Below are 19,518 nucleotides of genomic sequence, written 5' to 3'. Positions count from 1 at the left end.
ATTACTTTGGCTATTCAGGGCCTTTTGTGGTTCCATACAAATTTTAGAATTGCTTGTTCTAGCTTCAAGAAGAATGCTGGTGCAATTTTGATTGGGATTGCATTCAATGTGTAGATCGCTTTGGGTAATATTGACATTTTAACAATATTTGTTCTTCCAATCCACGAGCACGGAATGTTTTTCCATTTCTTTATATCTTCTTCAATTTCCTTCATAAGCTTTCTATAGTTTTCAGCATATAGATCTTTTACATCTTTGGTTAGGTTTATTCCTGGGTATTTTATGCTTCTTGGTGCAATTGTGAATGGGATCAGTTTCTTTATTTGTCTTTCTGTTGCTTCATTATTAGTGTATAAGAATGCAACTGATTTCTGTACATTGATTTTGTATCCTGTAACTTTGCTAAATTCATGTATCAGTTCTAGCAGACTTTTGGTGGAGTCTATCGGATTTTCGTTGTATAATATCATGTCATCTACAAAAAGTGAAAGCTTCATCTTTGCCAATTTTGATGCCTTTGATTTCCTTTTGTTGTCTGATTGCTGATGCTAGAACTTCCAACACTATGTTAAACAACAGAGGTGAGAGTGGACATCCCTGTCGTGTTCCTGATTTCAGGGAGAAAGCTCTCAGTTTTTCCCCATTGAGGATGATATTAGCTGTGGGCTTTTCATAAATGGCTTTTATGATGTTTAAGTATGTTCCTTCTATCCCGACTTTCTTGAGGGTTTTTATTAAGAAAGGATGCTTTATTTTGTCAAATGCTTTTTCTGCATCGATTACAGGATCATATGGTTCTTATCTTTTCTTTTATTAATGTGATGTATCATATTGATTGATTTGCAAGTGTTGAACCAGCTTTGCAGCCCAGGAATGAATCCCACTTGATCATGGTGAATAATTCTTTTTATATGCTGTTGAATTAGATTTGCTAGTATCTTATTGAGAATTTTTACACCCATATTCATCAGGGATATTGGCCTGTAGTTCTCTTTTTTTACTGGGTCTCTGTCTGGTTTAGGAATCAAAGGAATGCTGGCTTCATAGAATGAATCTGGAAGTTTTCCTTCCCTTTCTATTTTTTGGAATAGCTTGAGAAGGATAGGTATTATATCTGCTTTAAATGTCTGGTAGAATTCCCCTGGGAAGCCATCTGGTCCTGGACTCTTATTTGTTGGGAGATTTTTGATAACTGATTCAATTTCTTCACTGGTTATGGGTCTGTTCAAGCTTTCTATTTCTTCCTGTTTGAGTTTTGGAAGTGTGTGGGTGTTTAGGAATTTGTCCATTTCTTCCAGGTTGTCCAGTTTGTTGGCATATAATTTTTCATAGTATTCCCTGATAATTGCTTGTATTTCTAAGGGATTGGTTGTAATAATTCCATTTTCATTCATGATTTTATCTATTTGGGTCATCTCCCTTTTCTTTTTGAGAAGCCTGGGTAGAGGTTTATCAATTTTGTTTATTTTTTCAAAAAAACAACTCTTGGTTTCATTGACTATAAATTTCTTACTCAACTACTTAAACCATGTTCTCTGCTTACCAGCTTGAGGAGGAGACAGAAAGGTATTTTTAATTAGGAGAGAAGAACAATCCCATGTAAAAATTTGAATTATTAAACATGCTAAAACCACAGCAACAGAATATCCTCTGAAGCAATTAAACTGAATTTTAGAGTTGCTTTGTTGACACTCTTAGACGCTGTTCATATTTACAAAGTCCTTGCTCTATCTTTTCACTACCAGAGGGCATTTTTCTCTGACACAAAAAAGCAGCCAGTGGGAGCCTGGGTGGGTCAGTTGGTTGACCTTCCCACTCTTGATCTTGGCTCAGGTCATGATCTCATGGTTTGTGGGTTCCAGCCCTGTGTCAGACTCCGTGCTGCTTGCGATTCTTTCTCCTTCTCTCTCTGAGCTTCTCCTGCTCATGCATGCTCTCTCACTCTCTCTCAAAGTAAATTAACAACAACAACAAAAAAAAGGCAGGCAGAACGTGAGACACTTGATTTGCCCTTCTGCAGCCAGCCCCTCCCAATTTGTCCTGGTCACCATGGAGCCAAGTCTCCCTTCTCTCTGAAAGGCAGCTTCTCCTTTTGGGTTAAGCAGTCTGCAGAGCAGTGCATAAGTAGGATTGTGAAACCTAACGTTACTCCTTGAATGGGCAGAAGTGAAAGACATAGTCCTGTAAGCAGTCAAAAAGGATTCTTTGTGAGTTATAGCCTCAAAGAGCTGCACAGTCTAAAACTTCCCTTTGTTCTAAATCTCATTTTTGTAAGAAAGTTATTTTCTAAAGCTAATAACTAGAAGATGCCTTTCCTGAGAGTTGAAGATTTACACTTACATTTTGGACACTGAATAGAAAAGAAGAGTCAAACACTAGGTGCTAAAGGAGCAAAGAATTTCCAATTTAATAAACATTTATCAAACCCTATATGAAAGGTACTTGGGGCAAAGGTTTATACAGGTTAATAAGATCAGGGCTTGTCTTCGTGGAGCTCATACTTTGATAGCAACACATGTGCTTTAATAAGGGCATCACTGCTAGAGCAGAAAGATGAGATTGATCCCTGATTTGAGGATAAAGAAGCTTCAGAAGCTTGATGATTGTCATAAAGAAGGATGGCTGTGTGACTGATACTGTTAAGTCCCATTGTACCGAAAAGTTTCTTGTTTGAAACATAGTTTAAATTGTATATCTTTTTTTTTTTTTGGCCTAGATTTACATTCAGTGAAACCACACTTCTTTATCTTAGTAGAACCAGAAAATTACTTCATTAGCCATAAAAATTTTGAGGACTTCAAGATTACTATAAAAGCTAGGTAAGAAAATAACTATTTTCAGATTAATGTAGCCGCTGAATGTGAAACAGCTTTAATTTCAAGAGTCAAAACTGACTGATTAGTAGTGCTTGCCTGAGGTCCTATGTTGAAAAAGACTTTGAGGTTCAATGTAAAAAATACTGTGATTAATAATATCTAATAGCTGTGGGAAGTGGATTCAAGGAGAATTGCCTGAAGTATATTGGCTGAGTTCAGTCTTGTAGTTATTCTACAGTGTTGTAAGCAAAGAACCCTAAAGATTGAAGTCATGGTGACTATTCGGGTGACTGTAACTGGTTAGGTATTAAAAATATGATATAAAAACCATTCAGTTCTTTATATTCATGACCTCATTAATATTAATTGATCATACAACTTAATTATCAAAAGCAGTTCTAGAACAGATTGAAAATGCTCAGAAGTCATACTTGGCAGATGAGCTAATGAGAACACAGACTTGCCTGTTTTATATTTAAATAGGGAAAGTTTGTGTTTTTCATGGACTCAAAGGCAAATATTGGGCTAAACTGAAAATGACACGTCTCCAGGTTGGATGTGATATTGCCCCTTTGGCTAAAAGGAGCACTGGGGAGTGGCTCCCTGTTGTTGCCACACCATGCCACAGTCATGGAAGAAGGTGGCTCTTTACAAGGAGACCTGGGTCCTAAGCTCACTTCTCCATGAACTTGCTGTGAATTTAAAACCGTGGGAAGTTGAGCAAGTTTGTTTTATCCCCCTGGGAACCAATTTCATCATCTGTCAATGGAAATAAAAACACTTACTTTCCCCTGCACCTGCAGAGTGTAACAATGAGATGTACTACTGTGTACACGGTTCAAGAGTACAAAGCAAATTTCGCATTTTATCTGTATGTCATTACTATAACTGCTTTATCAAAAAGCAATTAATTATATTCCGTTTTGACAGATATTCTTATAGTGAGAATGTAACAGAGGCTAAAGTTTCTGTCTTTTTTGGGATAAGAGAAGATTTACATGGGAGTGGAAAAGAAATGATGCATGAAGCAACACAGAAGACAGAGGTAAAGAGAGATTGAGCTACCTTCACAGTCATGGAGAACTGAGGCAGTTCACCAGCACATGGAGACCGAAAGTGGGCTTTCACCCTCAAGAGTCCATGGAATTAAACAGAAGAGAACAAAACAAAACCAATAGAACTTCGGGCTTTGAGAAGTTCCACTGGTGAAAGCAGATAAGCTACAGAGATATTTGTCTTCAATCTGGAGAAGGTTCCATCAGATAGACAGTAGTACCCAAATTCTAGCCTCAGATTCTGAATAGGATGAGACGTGATGTCGAATCAGAGATGTTCCATCTCTGATCCTGCAATATGGCCTGAAGCTTCAGGCTTGAAAGAAATGACCTGAATATTAATCAGTTATAAGTATAGAATCAAGCTTATACTTTGTATTACCACAAGTTGTAACTACAGTGTCATTGTCAGGTGAAGATTTTGCAGGCTGGTAAAAGCAGAATTTGTTATTCCCTCTCAATGAATTCTTCTCTAATATTATAACTTCTACCTTTTTGTTCCCCTTAAAAAATCAGCTGATTGATGGAGTTGCACAAATTAATTTTAATACTTCAAGGGCAATTAAGAAACTGTCATATAAAAGTCTAGAAGATTTAAATAACAAGTATCTTAATATTTTTGTGGAAGTACAAGAAAGTACAGGTGAGTTCTTAAACTAACCTATCAAATTCATTTCTCACAGTTCTTGTTACAAAGTTTGAATAGAAATCTGCAGCTTATTACTGGTGCATTTTGGGGAAGTGCCTTTGCCAGATGAGCTCCACCAAAATACATGTCCACCAGCTCTGTGCAAGGGAAATGCTCATGAAAGTGATGACACCCTACTCCCACATGCTAAGGATAGACTTTTATGTTTCAAAAAGAATAGAACGATGGTACCAGAAAATTTTACTTGCAACAATTATTCACATTATGAAAGCATCCCCGAGTCATTTGTGTGCTTGCTTACCTATTCTTAAACATTTTACACATATCTTATACCATACTACCTGGTATTTGTTTGGATGTTGCCTTGGGAATGAGAACCATCCACTTTACCTGTGAGTGCCTCTTCTAACAGGATTATTGACTCCTCGAGGGCATGAGGCCCTGCTCAGTTATTTTAAGTTAAAAATGGGATAAATAATCTGACAAGTGGTCTGGAACAGGAGAACACTATCTGAAACTGGTGAATGGGCGTCTTCCCAACCTCCTGCAAACTGTGCTTTACTGGTCATGGAGTGGCCAGGTTCTTCTAGGGCGACCATAACAATCATTGAGACTTGGGTTAATAACTGTGTGTGAAATGACCAAGGAATGAATGGATAGCTTGTCCTTATCCAAATAAAGAAATGCAGAGGGATGGAGTGGGTACCCGTGCAGGTCTATGTACTACAATGTAGAACTTGCCAAATTCTAAGTGACACATTTTATTACCTTAGGTACATTCTTCCAAGAAACCAAAGTGACTGATATCAAATACGTCCTCTTACCTTACACACTGGATTTGGTTGCTACTCCTCTTTTCCTGAAGCCTGGAATTCAATACTGCATCAAGGTTAGATGATTAGAAAATCTAATATGGTGGATTTTATGGTCTGTGGGAGGACAGAGGAAAAGGATGTCTGATAGATCTTGCTTCTCTGTGACCTTCAGTACAGACACATGAATAGAGGGTGAGGAACAGACAAGGCAATGACGAATGCTGTGAGGAAAACAATGGTCTTGATCCAGACGTGGTAATAATTTCTTCCAACCCATGGCTTATGGGGCACATGGAGAAGTGCTCTGTTCTTATTAAATGTTCAATAACTGTACACTGATTGAATGTAATTCATATCATATATGCCTGGAGTGGTTAAAACATGACCTTAAGAGAACCCCATTTGCTGAATTAAATCCTACAAAGTTTGTGCTTGGGACTGAAGGAGGGGATTATTTGGGGGGTTTTCTTTTCGTAAAGAATCAATGTCAACCAATGAAATGGATTTGGTCAACAGGTACAGGTGAAGGATGCCTCTACCCATTTCGTAGGAGGGATCGCGGTAATCTTGAAAGCAAAAACAGTTGGTAAAACTCAGGAGAAGAGAGAACTGGATCCAATAAAAAGCACAACAAATTACAATGATGGAGTAGCTTCATTTGTGGTTAACATTCCCTCTGATGTGACAACGCTGGAGTTTAATGTGAGCTGAATTCTCATTTGTTGTATTTTCAAATGTCGCCTCAGTCTGTGTCATAGTGAGTACACAGGAAAGATACATGAGATTTTATGCATAAATCTAGTGAACAACTCAGACATTTGACTTATAGGCACAGGCAATAACATGTAGTGTACTGAACATTCCATAAAGGGTGTGAATCTGTCAATTTTGTAATTAGGAAATAATTTTTTCTTATGCTAAACAAAATACTACTCAAATCTAGAAAGTTTAGAAAAAGAATTGCCAGGAGGATACAAGAATACAGTCTTCTCTTGTCCAGTATTTCCAGCTATCATCTCTCCCTCAGTTCCCATGCTAATTCTGCTAAAGAACAGCCTACATTCTTCTCCCCGTTCCATACCTCCTCAGGCTGCTGAGATCTGGCTTCTGCCCCCACCATATCATTGAAACTGCTCTCACCAAAGATATCCATCAGCCATTTGCTATGACCACTGGATAGTTTTTAGTTCTTGTCTTTCTTCCATCTCTAAGACATTTGGTGTGATTGACCATTGTCTTTTTCTTTAAACAATGTTATGGCCTCTGTGATGCCACATTTTCTTCTTTCTTATTTTTCTTCTTTGCTTCCTTCTTTATAGCCTCCATTTTGGACTAATAATCCTTAGTTTGCCCTCTAAGTGGAAGTGATCCTTAGGGTTCTGTTCAGACCTTCCTTTCTTCTTATGTGACACATTTTTTATTTGACATATTTCCTCTGTCATTCCATCTGCTCTCATACCTTGTGCTGAAGACTCATCCTACAAGATTCCTACAGACACCATTTTCACCATATTTTTTTCTTGGATATTTCAAAGAAGCTAAACATTGCTTTGTCTAAAACTGAGGACCACTACCAACCTCAAACCTAGACCTCCTCCCAGTGCCCTGTTCGGAGAATGGCCCCACAGCAAACCAGTTCCTCGCTCTCCTCCCACTCTCTTTACTGAGGCAAAGGGGGTGGAGTGATCTTTCTGAGACACAAATAGGACCTCAATTGACCTTATCCTTGCTCCCTTCTCCAAACTCATTGCTTGCCACTGTTCCTATGGCTCCTCAAACTCCAGCTTCACTGGAAAGTTTGCAGCCCCCTAACACCCAGTGCTCTGTTGCCACAAGGCCTTTGTAACCCTACCTGGACTCTCCAACCCCATTTCTCTGATTCCCTTGCTCCTACTTATTTGGGGGTCAGCTTTTAAATCGTGTCCTGCAAGAAGCCTTCTCTAAGTACCCTGCGCTAATCAGGGTAGGTATCCTTTACTCTCTGAAAGCCTCAAGTTTTCAAATTTCTTAAGGGCAAGAGCTATGTCTATACTGTTCACCGTTGTGTCCCCAACAACTAGCATAGTTCCTGACACATGTTAGGGACCACTAAACATTGATTGGCTGAATGTATATCTATTTCCAAACCTAAACAAGGGCCAAATGTTATAGTCTCCCTTTCCTCTAATAGCATGAACCATTTTTCCTTTACACGTGTTATCAAATTACCTTCCCCAGCAAATGACATCTAATTCTTCAGCTTCATGGAAAACATAAGTGGTTGTAATCTCTTGTTCAAGAACTGGCACAGCATGGCACATATATTTATAAGAGTGCCCTGTGACCCTGAACTTTACCCTCAAGAACAGATCTTGTTTACTCTCCTAAGAATTGAGATTATTCACCACCATTTCCATTCACAACCACCACCATTTCCATTCACAACCAATATCTCTATTAGCTTTTAAGACTTATTGATCTCACGGTTCATGGGTTCGGGCCCCATGTCTGGCTCTGTGATGACAACTCAGAGCCTGGAGCCTGCTTCAGATTCTGTGTCTCCCTCTTTCTCTGCCCCTCCCCAACTCACTTGCACTCACACATTCTCTCTCTCTCTCTCTCTCTCTCTCTCTCAAAAATAAATATTAAAAAATTTTATAAAAAGAATTATTGCTACATCCCTTCTCATATTTTCCCCCTCTCCAAATTCCTAGTTCCTGCCAACCTGTGGCAGAAGGAAATGAGTCAGTAAGCTGGCATGTCATTTAAGAAAGAGAGCCAACTTTAGATCTAAGATCTTTTCTTTGACTTCACTGCACTCTTCTACAATAGCCTAGATTTTCATAGTTAACTTTATTATTTTTAAAATTAACATCCTTTTCTGTAATCTCTTGATAATGTGGCTTACCATGATGTTAAGGCAATAGAATACTAATTTGCCTTTTCATAAGATGTTGTGAAACTTGAGAGATGTATAAGGTATATGGATACATTCACACATGTCAAGCGCTAAAAGCCAGACCTGGCAGTAAATGGGTACTATAAAAGTGTTAACATTTACCATCTTCATCATCATCATCACGTTAAGCCTCAGTGTTGTACTTTTTTTTGACACTGTCTTTTTAGGTCAGAACTGATGATCCAGACATTCCAGAAGAATATCAGGCCAGCAATGACTATCAAGCTGTGGCCTACTCATCACATAGCCAAAGTTTCCTTTCCCTTAGCTGGACAGACAGTCACAAGAGTTTGCTTGTGGGAGAACATCTGAGCATAACTATTACCCCTGAAAGTCCATATGTTGACAAGATTACACACTACAATTACTTGGTAAGCTCAATAATATCTTACATTCACCTAGACCCCTGCTTGCAACATTTTCTTTACTTATGCAAATAATCCTTTAAATGATTTCTCACGTGACACAAAGTAGTACCCAATTGATATTTAGTGAATGAATGGATGAACTTACATAGCACTTTATAATCTGTAAAGTACGTTCACAAACGTCCTCATAACGGAGCTCACAACACTTCTTTGAGCTCGGTGGACAATGGAACCAATTGGAGAGGTCAAATGACCTGCCATATGCACAAGTTTTTAGTGGTATGTTTAGGATTTTGTTCAAGGTCTTCTGAATCTTGGACTGATATTCTCTGCACAGCATGATGCCAAGAGTTGATCACAGCCTTCATTCAGTCCCCAGACTAGTCAGTGACCTCAGCAATGTTTCATGACCAACCAGAGCATTACCACGTTTTAGATTGCTAGGCCTTGCTAACATTCCTTAAGAACATGCCCTATTTACAAAGGGAAGAATTTAAGTCCTGTGCTCAAGAACAGATATAGTGATTCCAGGCATTGCTCACTGCTGTTTAAAATGCAAACTAGCAAGGATGGCAGCATGATATATTGAAAAAGACATGGGCTTTGAGTCAGGAAGATCAGAGTTCACTTCCCAGATAAATCCATGTTCAAAAACAAACCTTTAGAAGCAAATAGTTCCAACCTATCTTATTTTCAGTGACTGATAACATCATCTTGTTTACTAAGCCATTTGTTGGAGTAAGCAATAACCTTATCAATTCTGAGAGAGGAACCTTTTAAGATAATGGGGCAGTTTACATCTCTGAGCTTCAATTTCTACAACTTCTAAATGGGCTGATAAATAAAATTACAACATACAATTGTGAGGATTAAATATGTCCATCTATATATACCTAATGCATAGTAGATGCCCAAGGGATAGTAATTTTTTTTTTAATCACTGCCTAATTACTAGTCCAACTTTATGCCCACTTTGATAGATGTTTGTTGTTATGTATTTTTAGATTTCATCTAAGGGCAAAATCATACACTTTGGCACAGAGAAGAAACTCCCAGGTTCATCTTACCAGCTTTTAAACCTTTCTGTGACTCAGCACATGGTTCCTACAGCCCGTCTCCTGGTATATTACATTGTCACAGGACAGCAGATAACAGAATTAGTATCTGACTCAGTCTGTCTAAATATTGAAGAAAAATGTAGCAACCAGCTTCAGGTGAGCCACAGATACTCTCCCTAGCCTGAGGTCATCCTGAGTAACTGTCTAATTTCACCTTGAGATACTTTTTTTTTTTTCAATTCATTTTAGATCTATCTGTCTCCAAATAAAGATATATATTCTCCAGGCGAAACTGTATCTCTCACTATGGAAACTCAGTCAGAATCATGGGTAGCGTTATCATCAGTGAGCCGTGCTATAAATAGCATCCAAGAAAGAAGCAAAAATAACATGGAAAGAGTTAAGTAGAATAAATGCTGTCATTCCTGTCGTTACATGTCGTTACATGGCTCGGGGCCAGGTGGCCACCATGGTTCTCTCGTTGTTCTGTGGGTCACTCATGGGAGAAAAATAAAGGAAAAAGATATGGTTGCACCAATGTCTGTCTTCTCAGCTAAATTTAAGGATAGTAATAGCTAACATTCATTGAACACTATATGCTGAGTATTATTGTAAGACCTTTTAATTTATTATACCATTGAATATTTACAACAATCCTATGAGATAAAAACCAACAATAAAGATATTTAAAATGTATTGAGTCCTTATTAGTGGAGTTCCTATGTTATGAATGAGGAAAACTAAGTCACAGATTAGGTTTCTTGTGACCTGAGTAGAATCCCAGCACAGGATATAATCGAGTGAACTTGTTTGATCTGAGTTAGCCATTTTGGTTATCCTTGTAGACATATAAAGGATAATTATCCAGTTAACTTACTCTCCAATTTATTTTGTTTTATAGGAACACACTTTATTTGGGAATATCTTCAGTTAAATGCTAAAATGCAGTTTTCTCTGGGAATAAACTAAAATGTAATTAGATCCACATTCAGAAACCTTCAGATGCAATCAATTCCAAACTAGCTTCCTTTCAGAGACTGATGACATCATCTTGTTTACTAAACCATTTTTTAAAAATAACGTTATTGACTCTCAGAGAGCAGCACGTGTGTGTGGATACCTTTTAAGCAAATCTATAAAATTAAATCTCTTACTCCAGGGCAGGGATATGAATAAAGATGCTGGGGTTTTGGTGAGTTGAATATATTAAAGTCAATGAAGAGGTATGGAGAGGGGAGCAGAAAAACAGGGGGTGGGGGGAGACTATGTGGCTACACATGAATACTGTGGCCATGAATAGTTGTTTTGTCTGCTCCTGCCCCTTCCCCAGCCACTCTCAGGGGCCACTTGGGTCATGGTCACAAACTCTTTAGAGGAGCCAACCCTCGTCATCAAAAATAATTCGTTGGGTATCCCTAACCGATTTTAATGCTCTGCCCTATCTTGGGTAGAGCAACAAAACATGGGGTCTGATCCCCCTCGAAATTTAGAGCTAGAAAAGGACCATGAGAGGTAGTGAATGTTTTGTTTACTCATTCATTCACTCATACATTTATGCAAAGGATATTTTATTAATTCAATGTACTGTACACAGCTCTAAGAAGGAGAATGTAAGCTGTTTCCTAAGAACTTCCATATCAAAGTTATATTGAATGAATTTTGATAGTATATATTCAAGAAGTGAAACCCAGTGAAATGCAGTAGGGTTTGGGAAAACCAGGGAACTAGATTTTAACATTTAATAAGTGAGAGACTTACAACTAACATTATCCCCAATTCAAGAATTCCTCATAATGGCCACTAACTGTTTTTCTTGGGGGGTGGGGAATGATTTCCTTTCTCAACAGATACTGCAATCTTTTGATAAAAGTGGCCAGGACTGTGGAGGAAGTGGTGGCAGGAATAATGCTGAAGTGTTTGACTTAGCAGGACTCACTGTCCTCACCAATGCAAATGGAGATGACTCCCAACAAGATGGTAATTAACTGTTTTCAACCAACTAACCTGAATATTCTTGTTATGAAAATACACCTCTTTTCCTGGACCCATACTAATTCTCCCTCCAAATCCTCCCTGTTCCACTGCGTAATTTTTTTAACTAAAAAAAAAATTATATTATTGTGGTAAAACTCCGAACATGAGATCTACCCTACTAACAAATTAAGTGAGGTGTTAAATACATTATTGTTGACTATAGGTACAGTGTTGTACAGCAGATCTCTAGAGCTTATTTGTCTTGCTTAACTGAAACTTTATTCCTTTTGATTAGTGACTCCCTGTTGTCTCCTCCCCCAGCACTTGGCAACCACCGTTCCACTCTTTGATTCTATGAACTTGGCTATTTTAGATAGCTCATATAAGTGGAACCATGCTGGTTGCCTTTCTGTGACTGGCTTATTTCATTTAGCTTAATATCTTCAAGGTTCATCCATGTTAGTGCATATTGCAGAATTTTCTTCTCTTTTAAGGCTAAATAGTATTACATGTATACATATGCACACATATATGTTGTGTGTGTGTATATATATATATATATATATATATAAAATGTGTGTGTATATATACATACACACAATGGAATACTATACATACACACTCTTTATTCATTCCTCTGTTAATGGACATGTAAGTTGTTTCTATACCTTGGCTTTTGTGAATGGGTGTTACAATGAACACAGGAGTGCTAGCATCTCTTTGAGATCCTGATTTCAGTTCTTCTTAGATAAGTATCTAGAAGTGGGATTGCTGGATCATATGGTAGTAGTTCTATTTTTATTTTTTGAAGAACTTCTATACTGTTTTTCACTGCGTTACTTTGCATTCCCACCAACAGCGTGTAAGGGTTCAAGTTTCTCCACATTCTTGCCAACATTTATCTTTTTTTTTTTTTTCATCATACCCAGTTTGACAGATGTGATTTCTCATTGTGGTTTTGATTTGCATTTCTCTGATTAGTAAAGTAACATTGAGTATTTTTTCATATACCTGTTGGCCATTTGTATATCTTCTTTGGAGAAATGTCTATTTGAGTCCTTAACCCACTTTTCAATTGGGTTATTAGGTTTTTTGCTATTGAGTTGTAGGAGTTCTTTATGTATTTTGGAGATTAACCTTTTATCACATATATAGTTTGCAAATATTTTCTTCCCTTTCCTAGGTTGTCTGTTCACTCTGTTAGTTGCTTCCTTTGCTGTGCTTTTTAGCTTGATGTAATTCTACTTGTTTATTGTTTCTGTTGCTGTTCTTTTGTTGTTTTGTTTTTATTTTGTAGTTCCTCAGAAATATTTTTTTTCTTCAAATTTTTATTTAAATTCTAGTTAACATATAGTGCAATACTGGTTTCAGCAGTAGAATCCAGTGATTCATCACTTACATACAACACCCAGTGTTCATCATAACAAGTGCCCTCAATACCCATCACCCATCTAGCCCATCTTCTACCCACCTCCCTCCATCAACCCTGTTTGTTCTCTATTGTTAAAAGCCTGTTATGATTTGTTTCCCTCTCTCTCTTTCTTGCCCCCCTCCCAAATGTTCATCTATTTTGTTTCTTAAATTCCACATATGAGTGAAATCGTATGGTATTTGTCTTCCTCTGACTTATTTCACTTAGCATAATATACTCTAGCTCCTTGCATGTCATTGCAAATGGTGTTTCTGTGCTTTTGATATCATATCCATGAAATCATTGTTATAACCAATGTCATGAAGCTTTTCCCGTATGTTTTCTTCTAGGAATTTGGGGGTTGTAAATCTTACATTTACAGCTGTATTCATTTTGAGTTGATTTTTGTATATGGTATAAAACAAGGGCCCAATTTTATTTTTTTGCATGTGGGCATCCTATTTCCCCAACACCATTTGTTAGAGAACTTCCTTTCTCCATTGTGTACTCTTGGCACTCTTATTGAACATCAGTTGGCCATATATGCATGAATTTGGTTTTGGGCTCTCTCTTCTGTTCCATTGGTCTACATGTCTGTCTTTATATTGGGATCATACTGTTTGATTACTGTAGCTTTGTAATATCGCTTGAAATCAGAAAGTGTGATACCTCCAGCTTTATTCTTCTTTCTCAGGATTGATTTGGCTATTCATGGTCTTTTGTGCTTTCATATGAACTATAGAATTGCTTTTTCTGTTTCTATGAAAAAAATGCCATTGGGATTTTGATAGATTGCATCTAATCTGTAGATCATTTTTGGTAGTACAAACATTTTAACAATATTAAGTTTTCTAGTCTGTGAACATGGATGTCTTTCCACTTGTTTGTGTCTTCTTTCATTTCTTTCATCAGTATTTGTAGCTTTCAGCAAGCACATATTTCACCTCCTTAACTAGGTTTATTCTTAAGGTTTTTATGGAGAGGTACTATTGTAAATTAAATTGTTTTCATAATTTCATCTTTGGATAGTTCACTGTTACTGTATAGAAACACCACTGATTATGTAGATTTTTTTTATCCTGCAACTTTACTGAATAAGTTTATTAGTGTAATAGTTTTTTATGCAGTTTTTTTCTTTTTTTTTTTTTTATGAAATTTATTGACAAATTGGTTTCCATACAACACCCAGTGCTCATCCCAAAAGGTGCCCTCCTCAATACCCATCACCCACCCTCTCCTCCCTCCCACCCCCCATCAACCCTCAGTTTGTTCTCAGTTTTTAACAGTCTCTGATGCTTTGGCTCTCTCCCATTCTAACCTCTTTTTTTTTTTTTTTTCCTTCCCCTCCCCCATGGGTTCCTGTTAAGTTTCTCAAGATCCACATAAGAGTGAAACCATATGGTATCTGTCTTTCTCTGTATGGCTTATTTCACTTAGCATCACACTCTCCAGTTCCATCCACATTGCTACAAAAGGCCATATTTCATTTTTTCTCATTGCCATGTAATATTCCATTGTGTATATAAACCACAATTTCTTTATCCATTCATCAGTTGATGGACATTTAGGCTCTTTCCATAATTTGGCTATTGTTGAGAGTGCTGCTATGAACATTGGGGTACAAGTGGCCCTATGCATCAGTACTCCTGTATCCCTTGGATAAATTCCTAGCAGTGCTATTGCTGGGTCATAGGGTAGGTCTATTTTTAATTTTCTGAGGAACCTCCACACTGTTTTCCAGAGCGGCTGCACCAATTTGCATTCCCACCAACAGTGCAAGAGGGTTCCCGTTTCTCCACATCCTCTCCAGCATCTATAGTCGCCTGATTTGTTCATTTTGGCCACTCTGACTGGCGTGAGGTGATACCTGAGTGTGGTTTTGATTTGTATTTCCCTGATAAGGAGCGACGCTGAACATCTTTTCATGTGCCTGTTGGCCATCCGGATGTCTTCTTTAGAGAAGTGTCTATTCATGTTTTCTGCCCATTTCTTCACTGGGTTATTTGTTTTTCGGGTGTGGAGTTTGGTGAGCTCTTTATAGATTTTGGATACTAGCCCTTTGTCCGATATGTCATTTGCGAATATCTTTTCCCATTCCTCCAGTTGCCTTTTAGTTTTGTTGGTTGTTTCCTTTGCTGTGCAGAAGCTTTTGATCTTCATAAGGTCCCAGTAATTCACTTTTGCTTTTAATTCCCTTGCCTTTGGGGATGTGTCGAGTAAGAGATTGCTACGGCTGAGGTCAGAGAGGTCTTTTCCTGCTTTCTCCTCTAAGGTTTTGATGGTTTCCTGTCTCACATTTAGGTCCTTTATCCATTTTGAGTTTATTTTTGTGAATGGTGTGAGAAAGTGGTCTAGTTTCAACCTTCTGCATGTTGCTGTCCAGTTCTCCCAGCACCATTTGTTAAAGAGGCTGTCTTTTTTCCATTGGATGTTCTTTCCTGCTTTGTCAAAGATGAGTTGGCCATACGTTTGTGGGTCTAGTTCTGGGGTTTCTATTCTATTCCATTGGTCTATGTGTCTGTTTTTGTACCATGCAGTTTTTTTTTTTCTATATATATAACCATTTTATCTGCAAACAAGGACAATTTTACTTCTTCCTTTCTGGTTTGAATGCCTTTTTTTTTTTTTTCTTGCCTAATCACTCTGGCTAGAACTTCCAGCAGTATGTTAAATCGAAATGATGGAGAGTAGGAATCATTATCTTGTTCCTGATCTTAAAGGAAATGCTTTTAAGTTTTTTCTTTTTTTTTTTTTAATGTTTATTTATTTTTGAAAGAGACAGAGACAGAACGCGAGTGAGTTAGGGGCAGAGGGAGAAGGAAACACAGAATCCAAAGCAGGCTCCAGGCTCTGAGCTGTCGGCACAGAGCCCGACAAGGGGCTCGAAGTCATGAGCTGTGAGATCATGACCTGAGCCAAAGTCGGACACTCAACCGACTGAGCCACCCAGGCGCCCCCTTTTCAGTTTTTTACCATTGAGTATGATGTTAGTATGATGTTACCTGTGGGCTTTTTATATATGGCCCTTATTATGTTCAGGTACTTTCCTTCTATTCCCAGTTTGTTGAGACTTTTTTATCATGAAAGAATGATGAATTTTGTCAAATGCTTTTTCTGTATCTATTGAGACAATTGTGTAGCTTTTATTTCTTTATTTGTTAATGTGGTGCATCACTGTGCATCACATTAATTATTTTCATATGTTGAACCACCCTTACATCCCAGGTATAAATCCCACTTAGTCATGGTGTTTGAGCCTTTTCCTATGCTGTTGGATTCTATTTGCTAGTATTTTGTTGAGGATTTTTGTACTTATATTCATCAAGGAATTTTATTTTCTTGTTGGTGTCTTTGTCTTTGGTATCATGGTAATTTCGGCCTCATTAAATGAGTTTGGAAGTGTCCTTCCTATTTAATTTTGAGAAGAGTTTGAGAAGGATTAGAATTAATTTATCTTTACATGTTTGGTAGAATTCACCAGTAAAGCCATCTGGTCTGGACTTTTGGTTTCAGGGAGGTTTTTGATTATTGACCCAAAATCTGTACTAGTTATAGAGTTTTTTGGTCCTTCTGTTTATTCATCATTTAATCTTGGTAGGTTTTATGTTTCTAGGAATTTATCCATTTAATTTCTTCTGAGTCATCCAGTTTGTTAGCATGCAACTGTTCATAGTAGTCTCTTATGATCCTTTTTATTTGTGTGGCATTAGTTGTAACATCTCCTTTTTCATTTCTGATTTTACTTATCTGGGTCTTCTTTTTTTCTTAGTTAGGCTAGCTAAAGGTTTGCCAATTTTGTTTATCTTTTCAAAATACCAAGTCTTAGTTTCATTGATTTTTTTTTTAATATTTCATTTATTTCTGCTGTAATCTTTGTTCTTTTCTTTTTTTTTTTTTCCTTTTTTTTCTTTTTTTACTGACTTTGGATTTGGCTTGGTCTTTTTCTAGTTCTTTGAGGTGTAACATTAGGTTGTTTATTTGAGATCTGTCTTCTTTCTTAAATTAGGCATTTATTGCTATGAACTTCCCTCTTAGTACTGCTTTTGCTGCATCCTATAAGTTTTGGCATGTTGAATTTTTGTTTTTATTTCTTGAAGTATTATCTAATTTCCTTTTTGATTTCTTCTTTGACCTAATGGTTGTTCAAGAGTATGCTATTTAATTTGCACATACTTGTGAATTTTCAAGTTTTCCTTCTGTTATTGATTTCTAGTTTCATTCCATTGTGGTCATAAAAGATACTTGGTATAATTTCAGTCTTCTTAAATTTATTAAAACTTATTTTGTGACCTAACATATGACCTATTCTGGAGAAGGATTGTGTGCCTTTGAGATTAATATATATTCTGCTGTTGTTGGTTAGCATGCTCTGTATATGTTTGTTAGGTCTATTTGGTCTATAGTGTTGTTTAAGTCCTCTGTTTCCTTATTGATTTTCTGTCTGGATGTTCTACCCATTATTGAAAGTGTGATACTGAAGTCTCCTCCTATTACTATATTGCTGCCTATTTCTCCCTTCAGTTCTGTCAATATTTGCTTTATATATTTAGGTGTTCTGATGTTAAATGCATACTTAGTTGTTATATATTCCTGTAGATTGACTTTATTTATCGTTATATAATATCCTTCTTTGTCTCGTGACAATTTTGACTTAGTCTATTTTGTCTAAGTATAGCTGCCCTTGCTCTCTTTTGATGACCATTTGCATGGGATATCTTTTTCCATCCTGTACTCCCACAACACATTTCTGATAAGCTTGTCAGCACTCTGCATGAACCCCCCCCTCCCCCCACCAGCATCCAAGTCCCTCTAAGGAAGAGAGTCTGTCTTAGGTCAGATTAAACTGCTTCCGGATCTTTTCCTTTCTTGCATTGCTTTAGGGCCCTGTGATCAGACCTCACTTGTCTTCTTGGGGAGCACCTAGAGGGGGTCTTGTTCTGTCAAACCACTGCCTGGCATGCCTTTCTCCTATCATTTGCCATAAAAGCTCAAGCTTCACCTTTTCTTCCAACCCCATTCCCAAGCTGGCCTTGGAGAATGACCTCTCCCCCTGTGCTAATTTGCTAGGGTTGTCAAAACAAAGTAGTACAGACCAGGTGGGTTAAACAACAGAAACTGTTTCCCCACAGTTTTTAGAGACTAGAAGTTCAAGGTCAAGGTGTCAGTAAGATAGATTTCTTCTAAGCCTTCTCTCCTTGACTTACACATGGCCACTTTCTCCCTGAGTCCTCACACAGTCTTTCTTCTGTATGTATCTGTGTTCTAATCTCTTCTTATAAGGACCCACCCGCTATTGGATTAAGGCCCACCCAATGACCTAATTTAACTTTAATTACCTCTTTAAAAACCTCATCTCCAAATATTTTGAGGTACAGGGGATTAGGACTTTAACATATGAATTTGTGGAGGAAAACTGAATTCAGCACCTAACAGTCCCTTTATACTCAGTCTGATATTATAATATTAATAGAATGAAACCCCTATTTCATGTCTTTCTTTTTTAATTCTTTTTAAATTTAAATTTTATTTTTAAAATTTATATCAATTAGTTAACATATAGTGCAACAATGATTTCAGGAGTAGATTCCTTAATGCCCCTTACCCATTTAGCTCTTCCCCCCTCCCACAACCCCTCCAGTAACCCTCTGTTTGTTCTCCATATTTAAGTCTCTTATGTTTTGTCCCCCTCCTTGTTTTTATGTTATTTTTGCTTCCCTTCCCTTATGTTCATCTGTTCTGTCTTAAAGTCCTCATATGAGTGAAGTCATATGATGTTTGTCTTTCTCTGAGTAACTAATTTTGCTTAGCATAATACCATCTAGTTCCATCCACATAGTTGCAAATGGCAAGATTTCATTCTTTTTGATTGCCAAGTAATATTCTGTTGTGTATATATACTGCACCTTCTTTATCCATTCATACATCGATGGACATTTGGGCTCTTTACATACATTGGGTATTGTTGATAGTGTTGCTATAAACATTGGGGTGCATGTGCCCCTTCGAAACAGCATCCCTGTATCCCTTGGATAAATACCTAGTAATGCAATTGCTGGGTCGTAGGGTAGTTCTATTTTTAATTTTTGAGGAACCACCATACTGTTTTCCAGAGTGGCTGCACCAGCTTGCATTCCCACCAACAATGCAAAAGAGATCTTCTTTCTCCACATCCTCACCAACATCTGTTGTTGCCTGAGTTGTTAATGTTAGCCATTCTGACAGGTGTAAGGTGGTATCTCATTGTAGTTTTGATTTGTATTTCCCTGATGATGAGTGATGTGGAGCATTTTTTCATGTGTCGGTTGGCCATCTGGATGTCTTCTTTGGAGAAGTGTCTATTCATGTCTTTTGCCCATTTCTTCACTGGATTATTTGTTTTTTGGGTGTTGAGTTTGATAAGTTCTTTCTAGGTTTTGGATACTAACCCTTTATCT

At 37.5% G+C, this 19,518-nt stretch overlaps 1 protein-coding gene across 1 annotated transcript in view; it reads left to right on the top strand.

Annotated features, from left to right (window-relative positions):
• LOC122474529 (complement C5-like) overlaps positions 1 to 19,518 on the top strand; it is a 42,953-nt gene that overhangs the window by 9,514 nt on the left and 13,921 nt on the right. Inside the window, exons 7-15 of the mRNA XM_043565450.1 lie at positions 2,717 to 2,819; positions 3,747 to 3,861; positions 4,388 to 4,514; positions 5,294 to 5,409; positions 5,852 to 6,037; positions 8,441 to 8,644; positions 9,646 to 9,855; positions 9,949 to 10,098; positions 11,547 to 11,676. Coding sequence (XP_043421385.1) covers positions 2,717 to 2,819; positions 3,747 to 3,861; positions 4,388 to 4,514; positions 5,294 to 5,409; positions 5,852 to 6,037; positions 8,441 to 8,644; positions 9,646 to 9,855; positions 9,949 to 10,098; positions 11,547 to 11,676 — 1,341 coding nt within the window. The remainder of the gene's footprint in view (positions 1 to 2,716; positions 2,820 to 3,746; positions 3,862 to 4,387; positions 4,515 to 5,293; positions 5,410 to 5,851; positions 6,038 to 8,440; positions 8,645 to 9,645; positions 9,856 to 9,948; positions 10,099 to 11,546; positions 11,677 to 19,518) is intronic.

Source organism: Prionailurus bengalensis, chromosome D4 (assembly GCF_016509475.1).
Source record: "Prionailurus bengalensis isolate Pbe53 chromosome D4, Fcat_Pben_1.1_paternal_pri, whole genome shotgun sequence".
Classification (NCBI taxonomy): domain Eukaryota; kingdom Metazoa; phylum Chordata; class Mammalia; order Carnivora; family Felidae; genus Prionailurus; species Prionailurus bengalensis.
Note: the sequence above shows the minus strand (reverse complement) of the source record. Positions and strands in the feature narration are given on the sequence as shown.